Source organism: Lagenorhynchus albirostris, chromosome 1 (genome assembly GCF_949774975.1).
Source record: "Lagenorhynchus albirostris chromosome 1, mLagAlb1.1, whole genome shotgun sequence".
NCBI lineage: Eukaryota > Metazoa > Chordata > Mammalia > Artiodactyla > Delphinidae > Lagenorhynchus > Lagenorhynchus albirostris.
Window position 1 is genome coordinate 75782194 of NC_083095.1, and position 20908 is coordinate 75803101.

At 40.0% G+C, this 20908-nt stretch overlaps 1 protein-coding gene and 1 non-coding gene across 5 annotated transcripts in view; both read left to right on the forward strand.

The window, feature by feature from the left end:
- The first annotated feature begins 1082 nt into the window (after positions 1–1082).
- CHD8 (chromodomain helicase DNA binding protein 8) overlaps positions 1083–20908 on the forward strand; it is a 38769-nt gene continuing 18943 nt past the window's right edge. The window contains exons 1-11 of one of the 4 annotated variants that reach the window (XM_060146300.1): positions 1083–1103; positions 3008–3379; positions 4103–4488; positions 5466–5580; positions 11243–11425; positions 11507–11575; positions 11934–11989; positions 12503–12620; positions 16713–16796; positions 19370–19507; positions 20763–20884. In XM_060146300.1, coding sequence (XP_060002283.1) covers positions 1098–1103; positions 3008–3379; positions 4103–4488; positions 5466–5580; positions 11243–11425; positions 11507–11575; positions 11934–11989; positions 12503–12620; positions 16713–16796; positions 19370–19507; positions 20763–20884 — 1649 coding nt within the window. In that variant the 5' untranslated portion in view covers positions 1083–1097. Of the gene's footprint in view, positions 1104–1177; positions 2114–3007; positions 3380–4102; positions 4489–5465; positions 5581–11242; positions 11426–11506; positions 11576–11933; positions 11990–12502; positions 12621–16712; positions 16797–19369; positions 19508–20762; positions 20885–20908 lie in introns of those variants that run through there. The other 3 variants (XM_060146294.1, XM_060146285.1, XM_060146289.1) reach the window with 3 other exon arrangements.
- Positions 6647–6719, forward strand: TRNAD-GUC (transfer RNA aspartic acid (anticodon GUC)). Its single transcript has one exon. It is a non-coding gene; the product is annotated as a tRNA-Asp (tRNA).

A 20908-nucleotide genomic window follows, 5' to 3' on the forward strand; every position in this document is an offset into this window, starting at 1 on the left:
TTTGCACAAAAGAACCTTTTGGGCCTTCAGAGGAAATGGACAAGAAACTTACCATTTTAATAAAATGTTAAATATAAGTGCTTTAAATAAGGTGCAGACAACACTGTGGATATTTAAAGAAGGTGAACGGACCAAGTCATCAAAAATTGCTCACCTTATGGAGGTTCAGGGCTCACCTTGTGGAGCAGAAGACCTTTGAGGGTGTCAGAAATTTTAGCTGGAAGAGAAGTTTGGGAGGAGCGTGGTGGGGATGTTCCAGGAAGAAACTACAGCATAATAGGCAAAGTCATGCAGATAGGAATGTCATTAAGGGAACTGTATTTTCTAGTTGGACTGGAATGTAGGGTATATATGGGAAGTGATGAGAGCATAGGAAGTGATGAGACTGAAAGTTGGGAATGTAAACTAGAATGAAATTGTAGAATTCTTTGAATCTCTTGCAAAGGAAGTTTTTGATCTTAAATATGAGAAAGTGGGGAGGGGACGTCATAACAGAAACACTACGTATCGATTCATTGATAGGTTAGGTAGAATGAAGTTTGTGAAACTTCCTGGGTAAGATTATACTATAAGCTTGGTTAAAGGTGGTTATTTTTGCCAGTAGTAAGTAAAAGTATCTAAAATACAAGGGAAACTTACAAAATACAGTATATCCAGAAGGCTTTAGCTATATTCACTGAAGTATTGCTGGTATATTGTTAAGTTCTGTCAACTTACGAACCTGAAATAGAAGGTGAATGAATGTTAAATTTCCTGATCTCTACCTAAGAATGATAATTATTAAAAGAAATGGACAGAGATAGCTGAATGATCTTGACAGACAGAAGCTTCAAAGTGTGTAAGAGCCCCAAAAGGGCGTTGGATTGTGTCTTTTTTTCTTTTTTAGTTTTAGTTTTAAAGCAGAAATGTGGATGTTCTTTCCGCTGTGTCTCTGTCCTCAGATTACCTCACATTTCCCTCTTCTCTTATTATTTTGATGCTATTTGATATTAAGGCTAGAAATTTTCCCTGAGGTCACCTACTTTGCTTATTTGTCATTTGTCTTCCTACAACAGGAGTTCCACCATCTTCCTCTGAAGACCTAGCCATCTTGCTCCATGAAGGTCAGGACAATCTGACATGCACTTGTTTCTTGCCTCTTTACCTGAAGAGTAGTCCTCTTCCATTGTGTACATTTTTTTCTTAATAGGGGAGGGGAGGGGAGAGCCATTACCCCCCCTCCCCTTCCCTCCCTAAACCTTGGGGAAGTAACCCCCATTGCTTTCCCAAGATGGCAGACCCCATCATGGATCTGTTTGATGACCCAAATTTATTTGGCCTGGACTCTCTTACTGATGACAGCTTCAATCAGGTTACACAAGACCCTATTGAGGAAGCCCTTGGACTGCCAAGCTCTCTGGACTCCTTGGATCAGATGAACCAGGATGGTGGAGGTGGTGATGTGGGGAATTCATCAGCAAGTGACTTGGTCCCCCCACCAGAGGAAACAGCCCCCACAGAACTTCCCAAAGAATCGACAGCTCCAGCTCCAGAATCTTTAACCTTGCATGATTATACCACTCAGCCCGTCAGCCAAGAGCAGCCAGCCCCACCTGTCTTACAGACACCGACGCCAACGTCAGGACTTTTGCAGGTCTCCAAGAGCCAGGAGATCCTGAGCCAAGGGAATCCTTTCATGGGTGTCTCTGCCACAGCTGTTCCCTCCAGTAGTGCTGGAGGGCAGCCACCTCAGTCAGCCCCTAAGATTGTTATCCTTAAGGCCCCACCCAGCTCCTCAGTCACTGGTGCCCATGTGGCACAAATTCAGGCCCAAGGTATCACCAGCACAGCTCAGCCCCTCGTGGCTGGCACAGCCAATGGTGGAAAAGTCACTTTTACCAAAGTGCTAACCGGCACTCCCCTTCGACCTGGTGTTTCCATTGTCTCTGGTAATACAGTGTTGGCCGCCAAGGTCCCTGGGAACCAGGCTACTGTTCAGCGCATTGTCCAGCCCAGCCGACCAGTAAAGCAGCTGGTCCTACAGCCAGTTAAGGGTTCAGCTCCTGCTGGAAACCCTGGGGCCACAGGGCCCCCACTGAAGCCTGCAGTTACACTGACCTCTACACCTACCCAGGTGACTTGAGTGAAAGGGGGAGGTGAATTTTGGTTTAGTAGAGGGCCCAGCAACTGTGTGAGAGCAAGCACAGGAGAGCTGTCTCTAGGAAATCCTGTTTAAATTCCATCTTTACTTTTTATCAGTTAGTATTGACAGCATTGTATTTATCACTTACTAGGTGGAAGCAGTTAGTGTTAATGTATTTTTTTGAGCTCTTACTACATATTCACACTGTGCCTAGCTGGTGCTGAACAAGATAGACACAGTCCCTGTCCTTACAGAGCTCACAGTCTGCCAGGAAAAACAGACCTTAAACAAGAACTCATAATAATGTATGATATAAAGTTATATGAGTAATATAGGATGCAATGGGACCAAGAATCATTTTTGGAAAACTACATTTATTTTTTGCAAGACTTACGGAAGCTATGTGTATCTCTCCCCTGTTCTTATTACTAAGATTGTCCTCCTCTGACTTTGCCCAGTGAAAAGGCTAGTTTCTAGTATAAGAAAATAGAGGCTCTAGTCTCTGAATCAAGGGCCAGAAGAGTTTGGGGGGAGGGGAAGACAGTATTAAGATAAGTAGCATTGGTGGAGAGAAGCTATAAGGAGGTGGATTTCAGTTCAGTATAGACTTTTGTTCTAATAGATTTCCAGAAAATGGAATGACTGCCATAGAAATAGAGCGAGCCTCCCAACAGTTTTTCAAGAACAGGCTTGATACCCGCTGGGCAGAGGTTATATAGAAAAGATCTTATCAGGAAAGACAGGAGGATGAACAGAAGGAATTATACTGTGCTTTCTGACCCTCAGCTGTTGTAACTCTAGGATGAGGAAAACTGGTGTGAACGTTAAGGGGTCTGCCATTCTTTAATGTTCTACCTCTCTTGCAATTTCCTTTCTTCACTCTAGGGTGAATCGAAACGCATCACGCTGGTCCTCCAGCAGCCACAGTCTGGAGGTCCCCAAGGACACCGGCACGTCGTGCTGGGGAGTCTGCCAGGCAAGATAGTGTTACAGGGCAACCAGCTGGCAGCCCTGACGCAAGCCAAGAATGCCCAGGGGCAGCCGGCCAAAGTAGTGACTATCCAGCTGCAGGTGCAGCCGCCACAGCAGAAGATCCAGATTGTACCGCAGCCTCCGTCGTCGCAGCCACAGCCCCAGCAGCCATCCTCAGCCCAGCCAGTGGCTCTTTCCTCTGTGCAGCAGGCTCAGATAATGGGACCAGGGCAGGGCCCGGGACAGAGACTTTCAGTACCGCTCAAGGTGGTGCTGCAGCCCCAGGTGAGACTTCCATAGTGAAGAAGGGAAGCACATCCCTTAGTCCCTGGCTGTTCCCCTCGGCAGTCACTCACTGTTGAACGTGGGGCCAGTCTAGGTTCATACCTCTGAAGTGACATGCAGACTTTTAGTTCCTTCACCCGTGGAAACCTTGTTGTAATTACATCATGAAAAGATTTGAGGGTTATTATTGGGTTTGGGATCAGAGATGATTTGTCTGGTATTTGTCTTTGAACCGTTTCATTTACAATCTTTTCTTAATGTTCTTGTGAAATGAAAATGACTGGAAATATCCTCTCATTTGAAACATAAAGAAATAGCCTTAAAGAGGCCAAGTGATTGTCCTTCCTCTCACCCCCAGGGAGATGAAGGTAGGCCAAGAGTAGAATTTGAATTTTTTTACCTTTAGCCTAGAGACCAGTGTTGGTTGTATTGTTTGAAAATTTTCTGGAATTATGGAGATGAGTATTGACATTAGGAGCATGGCTTAAGTATATTGAAGGTTAATTTGGCACAGTTCTTGCCTTTTCTCATCTGCATCCCACCAAAAAACACTTTTTTTTTTTGAGGGGGGGGAATGTGTCTCTAGGTTCAGTAAGACTTGGTCTGAGTCTGGTTCTTGAGGAATTAGAGAACTGACGTTTCTAGCCTACCTGCTTCAGAGTTGTTTTATTCAGGTTTTTCAGCTACAAGCATGTTGAAATTTTAGTGTCTTTATTTCTGTAGGCCGGCTCTTCCCAAGGGGCCTCTTCTGGGCTCTCCGTAGTTAAAGTTCTAAGTGCCAGTGAAGTGGCAGCTCTGTCCTCACCAGCAAGCTCTGCTCCTCATACGGGGGGCAAGACGGGAATCGAGGAAAACCGTAGGCTGGAGCACCAGAAGAAGCAAGAGAAAGCAAATCGGATTGTAGCGGAGGCCATTGCTAGGGCCCGTGCCCGGGGCGAACAGAACATACCTCGAGTCCTGAATGAGGATGAGTTGCCTAGCGTTCGGCCTGAGGAGGAAGGTGAAAAGAAACGCAGGAAGAAGAGCAGTGGGGAGAGGCTCAAGGAAGAAAAGCCAAAGAAGAGCAAAACATCTGGTACCTCCAAAACCAAGGGCAAGAGTAAGCTAAAGTAAGTACCACCCTTTGCTCTTTTGACGGGACATTTGAGGATAGTGCATACATTTTAAAATTCGTGTTGTATTCAGCAGCTACAAAGCTCAAGGTGATCTCTCTATCATTAGAAGATAATAAGGCCTTTCTTTTCTCTGTCCCAAGTGAACACCAAGGCACGGGAAAGATAGCCAGTCTTGTGTTAGGGGTTACATTTAAAAGCTGTGCCTGTGTTTTTCTATATTCTTCCCGATTTTGTATCACCATTGTGTGGAAGACTTCTCACTAGCCTCCTACCACCCACACCAGTAAAAGAGAGCTGCTGTAGACATAGCTGCCCTGTTCTTACATTTCATCTGTGAACTGGGGGAGATTTCAGCAGCCACTGTCAGCCTTAAGCAGTCTTGACAGAACCATGGCTTGCCACATAATTCTTGTCACAATTGACAAGAATTCCTTCCGTGTCTTGGAGCTTCACTCCTTTCTCTCTAGCTTCCACTCCCTGAGATTCTTCAGGCTTTGTGGTGTAATTATAATAATGCTTCATATCTGTACAGGATTTTTCAGCTTTAAAAAGCAAGTTTCATATCTGGTATCTTACTTGATCCTCAACAGCTGTCAGGCCAGATGTTATCATCAGTGTTTGCTACTTACGAAACTAATGCCCAGCTAGTGACAGAACTGGAACTAAAACAAGGCCTTGTAATTCTTAGTCAAGAATTCATTCTGCTGTGTTATTCTACCTTTCTTCAGGTATTTGTGAATACAGTGGTAACAGAGATTTGTCAGATCTGGTGTAAAGGTCAGCTGGTATTTTAGAAACCCTAATGTCTTCTTTTTTCAAACACGCTGCTCAATAGCTGTGTGTCCCACAGACTGAAGATCTAGACACTTATGCCTGGAGACTTTGTACGTGATGGTTTAGATTAATTATATTTTCTTACTCCTAAATTTTCCTTGCCTTCACTGTAACTGAATTTGGTTTTTCCTTTTTAGCACCATCACTCCTGTGGTGGGTAAGAAGAGAAAGCGTAATACCTCATCTGATAATTCAGATGTGGAAGTCATGCCTGCACAATCACCCCGGGAAGATGAAGAAAGCAGCATTCAGGTAAAAGGAGCCCTGAAGAACTTACTGAGAAAAATCATGTTTTACTTCTGACAGACAGACCAAGAATAGATACTGAGAGACGATAAGCCTATGCACATTTCACCAGTTTTTCTAAACCAGAGGTAGTCCTAAAAAGTAGAAGAGGCAAGATCTGGTCATGGTCATGTCTTTTAAATTTGAATTTTTTTTAGGCAAAAAGCATATTACTATAAAAAAGCAATATTCATTTTCTCAAATTCCAGTGTTTCAAAGACTAAGCAAATATGAAATTATGCTGCAAGATTGTTGTTTTGGGTATGGCAATACTTTGGTTTCTCTTAGAACTGTCCAGCTATCCCCCTTTTGCCTTACTTCTTTCAAAACTTCAGGGTTTTCAATTCTTGCCAAAACTTCAGGGTTTTGGTGCTGAGAACTGGGGTGTTTAAGGTACAATGTTTTTGCTACCTTTTGAAGATGAGAAACATTGGGAAGAGAATAAAAGAAGCTGGACCAGAAGAACTTTAGTCCTCTATCTCTGTTGCCTTATGGTACCATCTTTGGCTCTAGTTTCCAACCATGGAAAGAATGTGTTGTTAATGATTCAGGAGACCCGTGGTACTTCTAAGTAGCTCTAATGGGCCTGGCCAGGTTACTTAGCTATGTGTAAATTCTTTATTTGAAAAATGGAAGTTTGGACTAAACAAACCTCAGGTGCCTCACTAGCTATCAGTACTTTATAAATGTCTCCCCTCCTCCTTTTATTCTTTTGATTTGAATTTTATTTTATTTATTTTTTTATATCCCCTCTTCCTTAATATGCATTCAATACCTTGATAAACTGAGACTTCGGTTCTTCTGGGGTATGTTTACATGTGAGAATAGCCAAGACATTTTTGAAAAGGAGAATGAGGCAAAAGCTAGATTTAACAGACATTAGAGTACATTCTGAAATAATAACTACTAAGAGTTTAAAATTAGAGAAAAAATAAGAGATTAGTAAAAGATAATAGAGTCTAGAAGAGGATTCAAATAGTTGTTATGAGAAGTTAGTATATGAGTTAAAAGGCCATTTATCAGTGGAGGGAATTCCCTGGTGGTCCAGTGGTTAGGACTCTGCACTGTCACTTCCGAGGGCCCAGGTTCAATCCCTGGTCTGGGAACTAAGATCTGCAAGCCGTGTGGTGCAGCCAAAATAAATAAATAAATAAAAAATTAAAAATTAAAATCAATGGAAAGAAAGATTATTTAATAAATTAAGTTAGGACAACTGGCTACACATTTAGGAAGAAATAAATAAAATTGGATTTCTTGCATTACTTTTTAACAAAAACAATTTCTAGTTTAATCAAGGGTCTAAATGCAAAAATTGAAATCATGAACCTTCATAAAACATGGATAAGTTTTTTTTTAAATAATTGTAAAATCAGGTAGATCTTTCTAAGGAGAGTATTAAAATTCAGAAGTCATAAAGGGAAAGATCGATACATTTAACTGTATAAAATTTATGCATGGGACTTCCCTGGTGGTGCAGTGGTTGAGAATCCGCCTGCCAATGCAGGGGACATGGGTTCGATCCTTGGTCTGGAAAGATCCCACATGCGGTGGAGCAGCTAAGCCTGTGTGCCACAACTGCTGAGCTTGCGCTCTAGAGCCCGCGAGCCACAACTACTGAGCCCGAGTGCCACAACTACTGAAGCCCGCGTGCCTAGAGCCTGTGCTCTGCAACAAGAGAAGCCACCACAATGAGAAGCCCAAAGAGTAGTCCCTGCTCGCCGCAACTAGAGAAAGCCCGTGCGCAGCAACGAAGACCCAATGCAGCCAAAAATTAATAAATATATTTTTTAAAAAAATTACGCATGTGCAACAACAACAAAATTCTCTAAACAGCATAGTGGTTAAGACCGCAGACTGGAGCAAGATTTCTTGGGTTCTCATCTTAACGCTACTGTTCACTAACATTGTCACTTCAGGCAAGTTTACTTAACCTCTTGGTGTCTCAATTTCCTCATCTCTAAAATGCAGATAGTAATATCTACCAAGTAGGGTTGTTAGGAGGCTTAAATGTAAATGTTTATAAAGCACATAGAACAGTGTTTAGGTAAGAGAGCTTAGTAAGAGTTATATATGTGTTTGTTAAATAAACAAAGGGTTAAATAAGGTGTTTGTTAAATAAACAAAACACAAACTGAAGGCAAATCTTTGTGATACAAGAAATACAAAGATTAAAAAAGTTTCAGAAGTGGTGTATTAATACGCTAGGGTTGCCAATACAAAATACCACAGATTGGGTAGCTTAAACAACAGAAATTTATTTTCTCACATTTCTAAAGGCTAGAAGTCCAAGATCAAGAGGTCAGCAGGTCTGGTTACCTCTAAGACCTCTCTCCTTGGCTTGCAGAGGGCTACCTTCTCACTGTGTCTGCACATGGTCTTTCCTCAGTGCGTATATTCCTGGTGTCTTTGCGTGTGTCCAAATTCCCTCCTCTTTTAAGGACACAAATCCAGTTGAATCAGTGCCTACCCTAACTTAATCACCTCTTTAAAGGCCCTGTCTTCAAATACAGTCACATTCTGAGGTACCAGGGGTTAGGATTTCAACATAAGAATTTGAGGGGATACAATTAAGCCCACAACATTGGTAATACCAGTGTTGGCAATGGAGACCTCACAGTCCCCCAGGTCTTTTCTCCAGAGGTAACCTCTGTTACTATTTTTGTGTATCTTTCCAGAAATATTCTTTACTTCCATGAGCACTCTAATTCCACTACCACTTACTGTATGTATTCCATACCTACTCTTCTGTACTGTTGCTTTTTTTCTCCAACAATATATCTTGAAGGTAGTTCTTTATCAAAAAGATAGATCTAGCCATTCTTCCTCACACTCTGTTTTCTATTATGAAAAATTTGAAATATACACCAAAGTAGAGAGATTATTTTTTTATTTTTTGCGGTACACGGGCCCCTCACTGTTGTGGCCTCTCCCGTTGCGGAGCACAGGCTCCGGACACGCAGGCCCAGTGGCCATGGCTCACAGGCCCAGCCGCTCCGCGGCATGTGGGATCCTCCCAGACCGGGGCACGAACCCGCGTCCCCTGCATCGGCAGGCGGACTCTCAACCACTGCGCCACCAGGGAAGCCCCGAGAGATTATTTAATGACATCCCGTGTTCCATCATCCCAGAAAGTTCCCTTGTACCCTCTTTTCAGTCAGTTCACCATCCTCTCCCCCACACCTCCACATAGGCAACCATTGTGCCCCTTTTTATTACCATAGATTAAACTTAGCCTGTTCTTGAACTTCATGTAAATGGAATCACGTAGTATGTACTCTTGGGTCTCACTTTTTTCAGCATAATGTTGTTCAGATTTATTCATGTTGTTGATGTATCTGAAGTTCATTCTTTTTTTTTTCTTGAGAAACATTTTTATTTATGAATATAGCACAGTGTTTATTCATTCTATTAGACGTTTGGTTTGTTCCCAATTTGGAGCTGTTATGAGTAAGCCTGCAATGAACAGTCTCAGTACACATACTTTGTGGACATAGGTTTTCACTTCTCATAGCTAAATTCCCAGGAGTTGATAGACTGTGGGGTAGTTAAACATTTAACCATTTAACTTTATAAGAATCTGCCAGCTTCCGAAGTGATTGTGTCATTTTACACTTCCACTAGCAGTGAGAGTTCCACGGTCACTTCATTTTTTTTTTTTTCCATATATTTTGACTATAGCGTAATTTGTTTAACCAATCCCCTGTTGATAGGCATTTAGGTTTTCTCTGGTCTTCTACTACCACAAGTAATGCTACAGAGATTTGTATATATGTGCAAATTTATCTGTAGGATAATATCTTTGAAGTGGAATTGTTGGATCAAAGGGTATTGTCAAATTTTCTTCTATAGAAATTTTCTTCATGCCAGTGTGTACTCTCACCAACAATGTGTGCGTTCCTGTTTCAAATATTTGATCCAACTTTCTGATTTTGCCACTCGGTTAGGTGCAAGAGAAAAAAAAAGGGGGATCTCAGTTTAGTTTTCAGTTGTAACAATTTTATTCTGAGTGTGAGCATCATTTTACACTAAAAGCCATTCTGTTTTTTTCTATGAACTATTTATGTTATTTGTCCATATTTCTATTGTGTTGATCTTTTTCTTAGTGATTCAAAAGACCTCTTTATGCTTGGGAAATGTATCATATGGCATTTTTTCTCTAGTTTATTATTTGTCTCAACTTTGTTTATGATGGATTATATTGATATTACTCAGATATCTTAAACTTTTTACAAGGTCAAATTGATCAATTTATTAGAAACACCTTCTCTACTCCAGGATTATAAAAAAAAATTCTTCCACATCTTCTTTTAGAAATTTTATGTCTTTTTTTTTTAACTTTTAAATCTTGCAGTCTTTTTGTAGATTTGTTTCTTACATCCACTAGACGGCTATTCATCTGTTTTCAATCCCATTTTATAGAATAATCCACTTTTCCCTCACTGATGAGAAGTTCTGTTTTTATCATGTTCTAAATCCACATAAGTATTTTAGTCTATATCTGAACATTATTTCCTTGACTTGTTTATCTCTTCTTGGAGAGGTACCAAGTTGTGTTAATTAGTATAGCTTTATATTGTCCTTAATATCTGGTAAGGCCAAGTATACTTTTTCATATTTTTCCTGGTTATTCTTAGATGTTTAGTTCTCCATTTGAATTTTAGAATCAGCTTATCTAATTAAAAAATTCTGTTAATTTTGTTTTTCAAATTTATGTGATTAGGGAGGGTACATATATTTCACTATTTATTCAACTCTCTTTTAATGTCCTATAGCGCTTTAAAGTTTTCTTCACATAGATTTTTTATATTTCTTACTAAATTTAATGCTTAAGATAATTAATATTTTCTCAGAAAAAGAATATTTTCTTTTATTGTATTTTCTGCCTTAGTCTCTATAAGAATGCTATTGATTTTTAAAAATTAATTTTATGCCAAGCAAGTTTACTCATTTTCAGTAGTTCTGCTTCTAATGACTCATTTGATTTTGGGTTTTCCAGGGGTTATAATCATGATTGAAAAATAATAATTTTGTCTCTCCATCCTTCCTAATTTTTTTATCATGAGCTGCAAGTATTACTTAGATTATTTAATTAAAAAATCTTTTACTCAACCATTTGAAAGAATAAGGCAGATATGAAATGTATTGATATGGAAAACATCTCCAAGAAAAATGCTAACAGAAAAGTAAGCAGCAGAACAATACGTACAGTATGATCCTATTTATTAAAACAAACAAAAAAACTTTAGAACTAAAACAAAGGAACAATTAGAAACAAAATGTTCTTGCACCTTTGCACTCCAGGGTTGCTCCTCCTGTGAAGTTCATTGCACTCTGCAGGTTGAGAGTCCTGTTTCAGTTTTTTAAGAGCCCCCTGCCAATAGGTTACTTTCAGGTGGAATCTGATACTTTGATAAAACAATTCAGCAAGTTAATATATATTCAGTACATAGAATAAGTTACATGATTTGACATCACATAATTTGATAAATAAGCTATTTATCATCTTTTGGTTTAATTTTTCATAGGGATTTTGGAATCAAATCTAAGTATATGACTATAGGCGAATAGTTTTAAAGGTTTTCTCCTTGAGAGACCCAAGCAGTTATTTTAACCATTTTTGCCTCTATAGAAGAGACGCTCAAACCGCCAAGTTAAACGGAAAAAATATACAGAGGATCTGGATATAAAGATCACAGATGATGAAGAAGAAGAAGAAGTAGATGTAACTGGTCCAATCAAAACTGAGCCTATCCTGCCTGAGCCAGTGCAGGAACCAGATGGCGAGACTTTGCCTTCCATGCAGTTCTTTGTGGTAAGCTGAGAACTTAAGCAATTTGAGACCTTTGTCTTGCTGCTCACAATCTCTGTTGACTGACTGCATCTTTTGCTACAGGAGAATCCCAGTGAAGAAGATGCAGCCATTGTAGACAAAGTGCTTTCTATGCGTATTGTGAAGAAGGAGGTGAGGCCTCTATTTTTAATGTCAGCCCATAATGCTGCAGTTACAGGCTGTATGTAATGAGCACCTTTGGATGTCAGGCTATATTGCTACAGTGTAGTTACAAGAGATGGTGGAGAAAAGTTAGGTGGAAAGTAGGAACTGTCTTATTGCCACTTCTTTCGCTTATTTGTTTAAACTGGAAAAGGGCTTATTTTCTCCAGCTGTCAAGCCTCCAGCATTGAAATACCAGATTAAGTTCTTTAATCCCTTAGTCAGTAATATATTCTGGGAGCATTGGTATGAAGCTCTACCGTGTGTATTAAAATGAAAAGTTCTCTTTGACAAATAAGTTTAGTAACTGTAATTTCTTTCTTCTCAGCTTCCTTCTGGACAATATACTGAAGCAGAAGAATTCTTTGTCAAGTACAAGAACTAGTATGTGATCTGTGCAAAAAAGCTTTTCACCCCAAATTCCTCAGGGTTCTAAAAAGTTCTCCTGTATAGTCTATCCTGGGTGGGAATGTGTCCCTTTTTTTATAGTCTCCTCGCCTGTTTTTGGTGAGGAAAATGTCTATTCAGAGAGAAGCTCAGGAATTGACTCTTTATATTTACCTGCAGAAAGGTGGGGTGAGGATGGTTCCTGATAAAATCCCTTGTAAAATCCTCTTTACGTTAGTCTAAGATTGAGACCTTGCTACTCAGAGTGTGATCCGTGGACCAGCAGAGTTGGCATCAGTTGGGTGCCTGTTAGAAATGTGAACTTTCAAGCCTACCCTAGACCAGGTGGTTTGTGTGCAAAATCAAGTTTAAGAAGCACTGACCTAAGAGACTGTCTCCCCATTGAAGCACATAGTCTTATGTCTGCTTCTGGCTAATCCCCACATCTCAGACACTAGCTGTCCAATTCCCCTTTCTCACACTGTGACTGGCTATTTCCATCCCCTTTAGCTCCTATCTACATTGTGAGTGGGCTACCATCTCCCAACTAGAGAAGGATAAGAGGATCCATCAAAAACTAAAGCGCTTCAAAACCAAAATGGCTCAGATGAGACACTTCTTCCATGAGGTAATTAGGAATAGGTATTGCCTATCATTTATTTCATAGAAGCATAAATTACTGGGGTTATCAACCTTGACTGATTCTTCAAAAGACTCATAGTTGCTTTGTATATATGGGTATAAAGTGTTCATTTCGATCGTTGGACTTTTCTTACTTAATTGCCCCAGGCTTTGTTTTACCAGGTCTAAATATGGTATTTTTATAAGTTATAGGGTACTTGGAAATTGAGTTTTTTGATATTCATGAAGTATTTTCAGAACAGATGGTAAACTGACCTCTGGTCCACTTGCGGCATTCTTCTCCCTCTAATGTCAGTCTTCAGCAGTTGATGGTATCTGTAGACAGAAGCAACCATATCATTAAGAGAGAACATTTATTTTCTCAAATTTCTAATCCAGTATAACTAGAAATAGTGATAAAGGAGCTTTAATACACCATACCCAGTGTTACTACTAGTTAAGTACTGGAACATCCGTAAGGGTCTCTTGAGCTGTATTTTAACTCTCGATTTTGCTTTGAAAGCTTTGTATACATATACCTTTCCCAAAATGGGATTTTTCATTACTGAGTGCCTTGAGAAGAAGAATTCTTTCTCAGAGCTTCTTAAGACCTAAAGAGGAGGACTTCCCTGGTGGCACAGTGGTTAAGAATCCACCTGCCAGTGCAGGGGACATGGGTTTGAACCCTGGTCCGGGAAGATCCCACATGCTGTGGAGCGACTAAGCCCGTGCGCCACAACTAGTGAGCTTGCACTCTAGAGCCCATGTGCCACAACTGCTGAGCCTGCGTGCCACAACTACTGAGCCCACACACCACAACTACTGAAGCCCGCGCGCCTAGAGCCCGTGCTCTGCAACAAGAGAAGCCACTGCAGTGAGAAGCCCGTGCACCGCAACGAAGAGTAGCCCCCGCTGGCTACAACTAGAGAAAGCCCACGTGCAGCAACAAAGACCCAATGCAGCCAAAAAATAAATAAATTTATTTAAAAAAAAAACCTAAAGAGGAGCTAGTAAGAAAGAGTGAAAGAAGGAATAATGTATAGCTTCAGCAAAAAAACCCAGCTGTGGCCAAATACATCTGAAAAAACTATATCACCAGGTTTGCCAATAAATGAGTTATTTTCCACATCACTTGGAGAGGGCAAGTCGGGCCATGTAGGTTTTATAATATCTTTTTATATGAAAATAATGATAATTGTGTCGTGGGGGTTTCTTCGTTTTTTGGTCTATGTTCTTTTAAAGCCTAATGTGAGAAATGTATGATGAAACTAATCCCATTCCAGTTGGTATTAGATATATAATTTGTGACCCTTGAGCCAAGCTCTGCTAACTGGCTTGTATGCCTGTTTTGTCTTTATAGGTAGGCCATTTAACCAAATCAATTATTCATTTATTCATTGTTTATTATGTGCTAGTCACTATGGTAAGCAAATCACACATGGTCTGTGTTCTCATGTAGCTCACTGTCTAATGGGGAGAGAGAGAGAGATTTAAAAATAATTCAAATTGTGGTAAGTGCCAGGAAAGAAGGAGCACAGGAAGACCTAATAAAAAAATGCCTACTTTGGATAATCAGTGAAGACTTCACTGAGAATTGAATTATGAATGAGTTAGCAAGACCATGAACACATGTAAATAGTATCCCTGGCATGGGAAATAGCAATATATGAAAGCCCTGAGACAGGATGAGGAACTGAAAGGACAGTGGGATTGATGTACGATAGACAGTGAGTGGCCCGAAATGAGATCAGAAATTTAGGCAAGCAGGTGCTTATAGACCTTTTAGTTTTGTTTTTATTCTAAGTGCAAAGAGGAAAACCACTGGACTATTTAAAACAGGTGAAAGCACATCCAATTTCCTTTTTTTTTTTTTTGCGGTACGCGGGCCTCTCACTGTTGTGGCCTCTCCCATTGCGGAGCACAGGCTCCGGACGCGCAGGCCCAGTGGCCATGGCTCACAGGCCCAGCCGCTCTGCGGCATGTGGGATCTTCCCGGACCGGGGCACGAACCCGTGTCCCCTGCATCGGCAGGCAGACTCTCAACCACTGCACCACCAGGGAAGCCCCAATTTTCATTTTTAAAAGATCATCTAGGGTTTCCCTGGTGGCGCAGTGGTTAAGAATCTCCCCGCCAACACAGGGGACACGGGTTCGAGCCCTGGTCCGGGAAGATCCCACATGCTGCAGAGCAACAGAGCCCGTGCACCACAACTACTGAGCCGGCGCTCTAGAGCCTGCACTCTGCAACAAGAGAAGCCACCGCAATGAGAAGCCCGCGCACCACAACGAAGAGTAGCCCCCGCTTGCCACAACTAGAGAAAGACTGTGCACAGCAACGAAGACCCAACACAGCCATAAATAAATAAATAAATAAATAAATAAAATTTATTAAAAAAAAGATCATCTAGACTTTGGATTGGAGAAGAGTAAGCGTGAAAGTAGGATGAGCAGTAAGGAGGCTGTTGAAGTTTTCTAGATGAGAAATTAAGGCTTATAGCAGAGTGCTTTCAGTGGTTAGAGAGAATGGATAGATTTGAGTTTACTTTAAAGTAGAATTGACAGGATTTGGTGCGACGGCTTATATAGATAGGTTTCTGGTCTGAGCAAATGGCTTGAGGTAGAGTCATTTATTAAAGAATGGAAGATTTTAGAAGCAACTGATTTGGGGAAAATCAAGATTTTAGTTTAGACCATGTTAAGCTTAAAATTCTGTAACACATTTCTATCAAGGAGATAGATATACAAATCTGGATTTTTTAGGCTGCAGTTTAACTTTGGAATGTATCAGCATATACATAATTAGTAAAGCCTTAATAATGAATAGAGTCACCCTGGGGAAAGTTCTATACTTTCTAATAGTTCTGTACTTTTAAAAATTTCTTTCTATAAGGCAATGGATGTAAGCCCAGGGCCAATCCTTAAGCAATTCTCACAAATTTAGAGGACCAGGTGAAGAAGGGACTGTTTGCCAGAGTGGTAGGAGAAAGATTAGGAAAAAGATATGTCACAAAAATCAGGGGGAAAGTGTCTTAAGAAAGAAAGAGTTTTTTCCTTAAGGTTTCTTGGAGATCTTTCTTTGAAGCCTTGGGTTATTTATCTTGGGATACCACCCAAAGTTGGATACCAGTGACTTAGGAAAAAAAGAGCCAGTGAAGGTGACTGAGAATTGGCCAAAACAAAAAGTGAAACCAAAATAAAGGCTACCGAAGAGAATATGGTGTCTCAGAAAAGCCTAGGGAAGAGAGTGCTTTGGGGAGAGAATAATGAATTGTTTAATACTTTGTGTAGGTAAATTAAGGTGAGTACAGAAACGTTTCCATTATGTTTGGCAATTTGGAGATCATTAATAACCTCGACAAGAGTAGTTTCATTGTGTGATGGAAGTAGAAAGAAGAGTGGAATGGGTGGACAAGTAAGTGAAGGAAGTGACGATATGGAGGTACTGTGTGTTTAAAACTCTTGGAAAAGCTTGGGTATGAAGCAGAACAAAAGAATAGTTGGAGGGGGATGTAGAGTCAGGGAGGTCTTTTTAAGACGTGAAGTTGCCTGGTTGGGGAACTAAGATCCCACATACCGCAACTAAGCCCATGCTCTCTAGAGCCCACGCACCGCAACTAGAGAGACTGTGTGCCGCAACTAGAGAGCCCACATGCCGCGACTAGAGAGCCCGTGCGCCGCAACTAGAGAAGACTGTGTGCCACAATGAAGAGCCCACGCACTGCAATGAAGACCCAGCACAGCCAAAATAAATAAATTAATTAATTAAAGAAAAGATGAGAAATAGTCAAGCATGGTTGTATGTTATGGGCATGCTCCAGTAGAGAGAGATTCCTAAGAAGGCAAGAAGGAATGGAATCCAAAGCATATATGGAGAGAATGGCCTCTGTTAGGGAGTAGTGACACTTTATCTGGTAACAGGCAAGAGGATAGATGCAAATACAGGTAAGTGTGTAGGATGTGGTATTATGAAAATGGGGAACTCCCTTCTTTTCTCTTAATAAATTTTGAAGTAGGGTTATCAGCTAAAGGTTGCATGGAGGAGTGTGTTTCCTGGACAGTGATCTTTTGGTCTTATTGTTTGGTTTCATAATTCCTCTAGGACGAAGAGCCCTTCAACCCAGACTATGTAGAGGTGGATAGGATATTGGATGAGTCTCACAGCATTGACAAGGACAATGGGGAGGTGAGTTGGGGCGTGGAGGAACATGAGAGGCCTCTTAAAGATTTCTGCCTGTCTGCTTGCCCATCCTTTATTTTTCAGATATGGCTGAAAAATTTCTTAGACTGAAAAGGTACTTTTGAATTTTTCTGAGAGATACTTAGAATGATACTGGGAAGGTAAAGGAGAACAGAGAGAGGCTAAAACGAAAGATTCTCAAATATCTGGGAGCTGTTTTACAAAGACTCATTAACCTTGGCCTCATTTTCTCACAGATTTTATATGGGAGACCCTTGACCTTCAGTTGGGGGTGAGAGGTGGGGATGGAGAAAGGGATACTTTACGAATCTCCAAATTTGTGAATATAAAAATACTTGCATAGACTCATAGCTTTCTTCATGTTGTTGAGAATTATTTATTTCCTGTACTTAGATTAGCATCAGTTAAATGCATTTTCATTTGTCACTAAAACAGATACACTGCATTTGTGTCAGTACCTTTAAACAGATGTGAGGTCCTATTCCCACAGGTTCAGATTCAGTACATCTAGGGTGGGATCCAGAGATCTGTATTTTTAAGTTGGTTCTCCAAGGGCTTCTCATGCATAGTTTGATTTGGGAACCACAGCACTAAAGCTTTCTTAGATTGAGTAGCTGATTTTAGATATGCTAAAACACTAGGTGATATGTTTTCACTAATCACTTTTTTTCATTTTCCAAATAAGAGTTGTATAGATCTAAGCCACCAGTGAATTCAGCATTGCTCTCATTTAAATTTACTTAGGCCATGACCCACCTTTTTGTTAGAACTCTTCTCACTTCAAGTCATAGTTGTTGGTTTAACTTTGCAGGGCCACATTTCATCAAGTTGTCCTCACTTCAGTCACTGCTTACAGAGTGGGTAGCAGAGCCTTGTTAAGACATCAGTGCTGGATGGTGGGCTGGGCTCACTCACAAGCTAAATGACTTGCTCCCATATATCATCTGTACAGGACCTAAGAGTCAAAGTCTTCCCTCTGTAAAATTCCCAGTTTATTTTATAAGCCTTCAGCGTTTCTCAGATAGAACCTTAGATGTCCAAGGCCCGTTACAATTCAGTGTCTTTAAATCCTAAGAAGAATGCCTCAGAAAACATATCTTCTGCTTTTGGGGTTAGGGGTGGGAATTACTGCTTATTGTTCATTTGTGGGAGGTGAGAGTGGAATGGACCAGTTATTAGTCAGGACAGGTTAGCTACTGTTAAATTATTCTCATCGCTTTCAGGATCTCAGCCTTCCCAGCCTTGAAAATCTTATGCTCTCTATCACTATACTTACACCTTCATCTTCCAAAAGTAATTGGACTTTGATTAGGCTCCTCTGGAATGTATTGGGACCAGTATGACAGATGAAAGTGTTTTAGTACCCTGGTACTGTAATTTATGTTCCCAGTATTGGATAAAAACGTTCTGTTTGCCCATTTCCCCCTCCTCTCCAAAATGAGTTTGTCATCCTTATTACGTTACCCAATAGTGGAAATAAATATTATAATAAATATTAAAGTCCTTGGAAGAGTAAGGGTGCTGGAAATATGTGACGTGGACAAATGTCTTTATGTAGAAGGTGACCTGAGTCACTACAGTAAAGAAAAAGGTCAAAGAGAAATTACATTAATTCTAGGTATTCCTTGATCTATATCTCTATTGAGACACATATCTTCATCCTTCTTGCTGGCTGTTTTAAGGGGTATTCTATGAGTTGATAATTAGAGATTTCCTGGTGATTACACTAGGCCCAGTCTAATTCTTCTCGATTCATATAAACCAAATATGGAAATGCAGTCCGGTCCGTGATCAGTCATCTTGAGTAGTGAGAATAGGAGCCATATTACCACTGGTCACTGCCCCATCCCTTGCACTAGAATGCCTACATAGAGCATAGCACCGTAGTTGGAGCTTCAGCATTTCCCCTTCCTCTTCACTCTTAGCTCTCTTCGGGGATACCTCTTGCAGTTATCTCCTAGCTTCCTGGGGCTCGCAAGAAAATCTCTTTACCACCATATGGCTGCTCTTTGAAATAGCATCTGCGCTGAGAGCTCCAGGAGCTCAGAAGCCCAGTGATTTCAGTCCTGCTCTGCTCCTATGGATTTAACCTGTTCTTTGCTTCTACAGTAGCCTGGCTTCTACTGTATCAAATTTGGTGCCAGGAGGATAGTATGAAACAGGGCTACCATATCTTTTAATTCAATAATTAACAATAATTAATTCAGTTCAACAATTCAATTTCAATCTAATTGAACACAATAAAGGATTTTTTTTGTTTGTTTAATCTGCTTGGTTGATGAGCCTAATGTTTCAGTGCTTAGTGTTCTAGATAGTGCTGGGTAGAAATTTCACTTTCAGATTCTGATAAATTGTCTGGAAACAGGATCAGAGCCATAAATAGTACAGTGCATCAGCAGGTGAGCCTCTGTCTGGTGTTTTCAGCCTGACTTTTTTGGCACCTTTTTAGATATTGACACTTTGTGATCTGATTCTTAAGTCAAATTCTTATCTTTTAATCACGGCAGAGAACACAGAATCGTTCGTTTCATTAAGGCTTTGGCTTTTTTCTCTCTTAGCCTGTAATTTACTACTTGGTAAAATGGTGCTCTCTGCCCTATGAGGATAGTACATGGGAGCTAAAGGAGGATGTTGATGAGGGCAAGATTCGAGAATTTAAACGGATCCAGTCAAGGCACCCAGAACTCAAAAGGGTGGTAAGTATATCTGCATTTAGATTGTAAAGTCCATATAGGCAATGATTTAATTTTCTTTGTTTTAGCTTTTTATTATGGAAATTTTCAAACATATATAAAAGTTGAAGTAGTATAATGTACCCGTCACCCAACTTTAACAATGAACACATAGCCAATCTTGTTTCACATATTTCTCTACCTACTCATTTCCCCATTTCCCAGATTATTTTAAAATAAATCTCAGATTCCTTCATTTTATGTGTAACATTTCAGTGTTTATGTCTAAAAGATAAATAGTACCATTGTTACACTTGAAAAAATTTAACCATCCCTAAATATCATCAAGTAAGCAATCACTGTAGTTCCCTGATTCTCTTCTAACTTTTGTTAAATTGTTTGAATTAAATTCTCTAAGTAAGGTCTATATATTGCTATTAGTTAATATATATCTCATATATATCTTTCTTAATTATAGTTTCCCCTTGATCTCCTCTCCCTCCTTTGCAGTTTTCTCTTGAAGAAACCAGGTGATTGTTCTCTAGGGTTTTCCATAGTCAGTTTGCCAGTTACATTCCCCTTGGTACCTTTTCTGTCCCTTATATTTCACATAAATAGTTAGATGTAGAGCAGTAATGTCTGTTAGAACTTTTTATAGCCGTTCTGTCCAATACAGTAGCCACCAGCCACATTTCAAATGCTCAGTAGTCACATGTGGCTAAAGGCGGATATAAAACATTTTCTATCATTGTAGACAGTTCCATTAGATAACACTGTTCTAGAGGCTGCATCAGGTTGGGGAGGGAGACCACTAAATCCACTTTATAGATGGTTCTGATTGGTTGTCTTTTGTGATATCAGCCATTTTTGTTCATTGTTGAGATCCATTCTTTAAAGAGTTTTAAATGGTGATTCTGTCATTTCTTCATTTATTAGACAGAATCTTCTGTAAAAAGAAATACGTTTCACCTACTGTTTGGTTACCCTAAGGTACAGATGGTATAGGAATGGAGGATAAATGCTTTATTTACCTTATCCTTTATTTCCCAGTTTCAAAATAATGAAGTACTTCCTTAGCACCCTCCAAAAGTGATCAGTGGGCTTTTTCTCTTTCCTTCTTCCTCTTTATTTTTTAAAAGTGTCATTATGGACTCATGAGTTTGAATATATTTAACATGGTAATGTTTTTGAATTGACTTCAACTATTAGAACTACCTAGTAAGTTTACCTAATTTCGTTAGTGTCTCCATGCCATTTATTCAAATTTTCTATTTTTTAGAATCGTCCACAAGCAAGTGCCTGGAAGAAGTTGGAGTTGTCACATGAGTATAAAAACAGAAACCAATTAAGGGAATATCAGTTGGAAGGGGTCAATTGGCTGCTCTTTAATTGGTATAACAGGTAAAGAAAAGAGTAGGACCATAA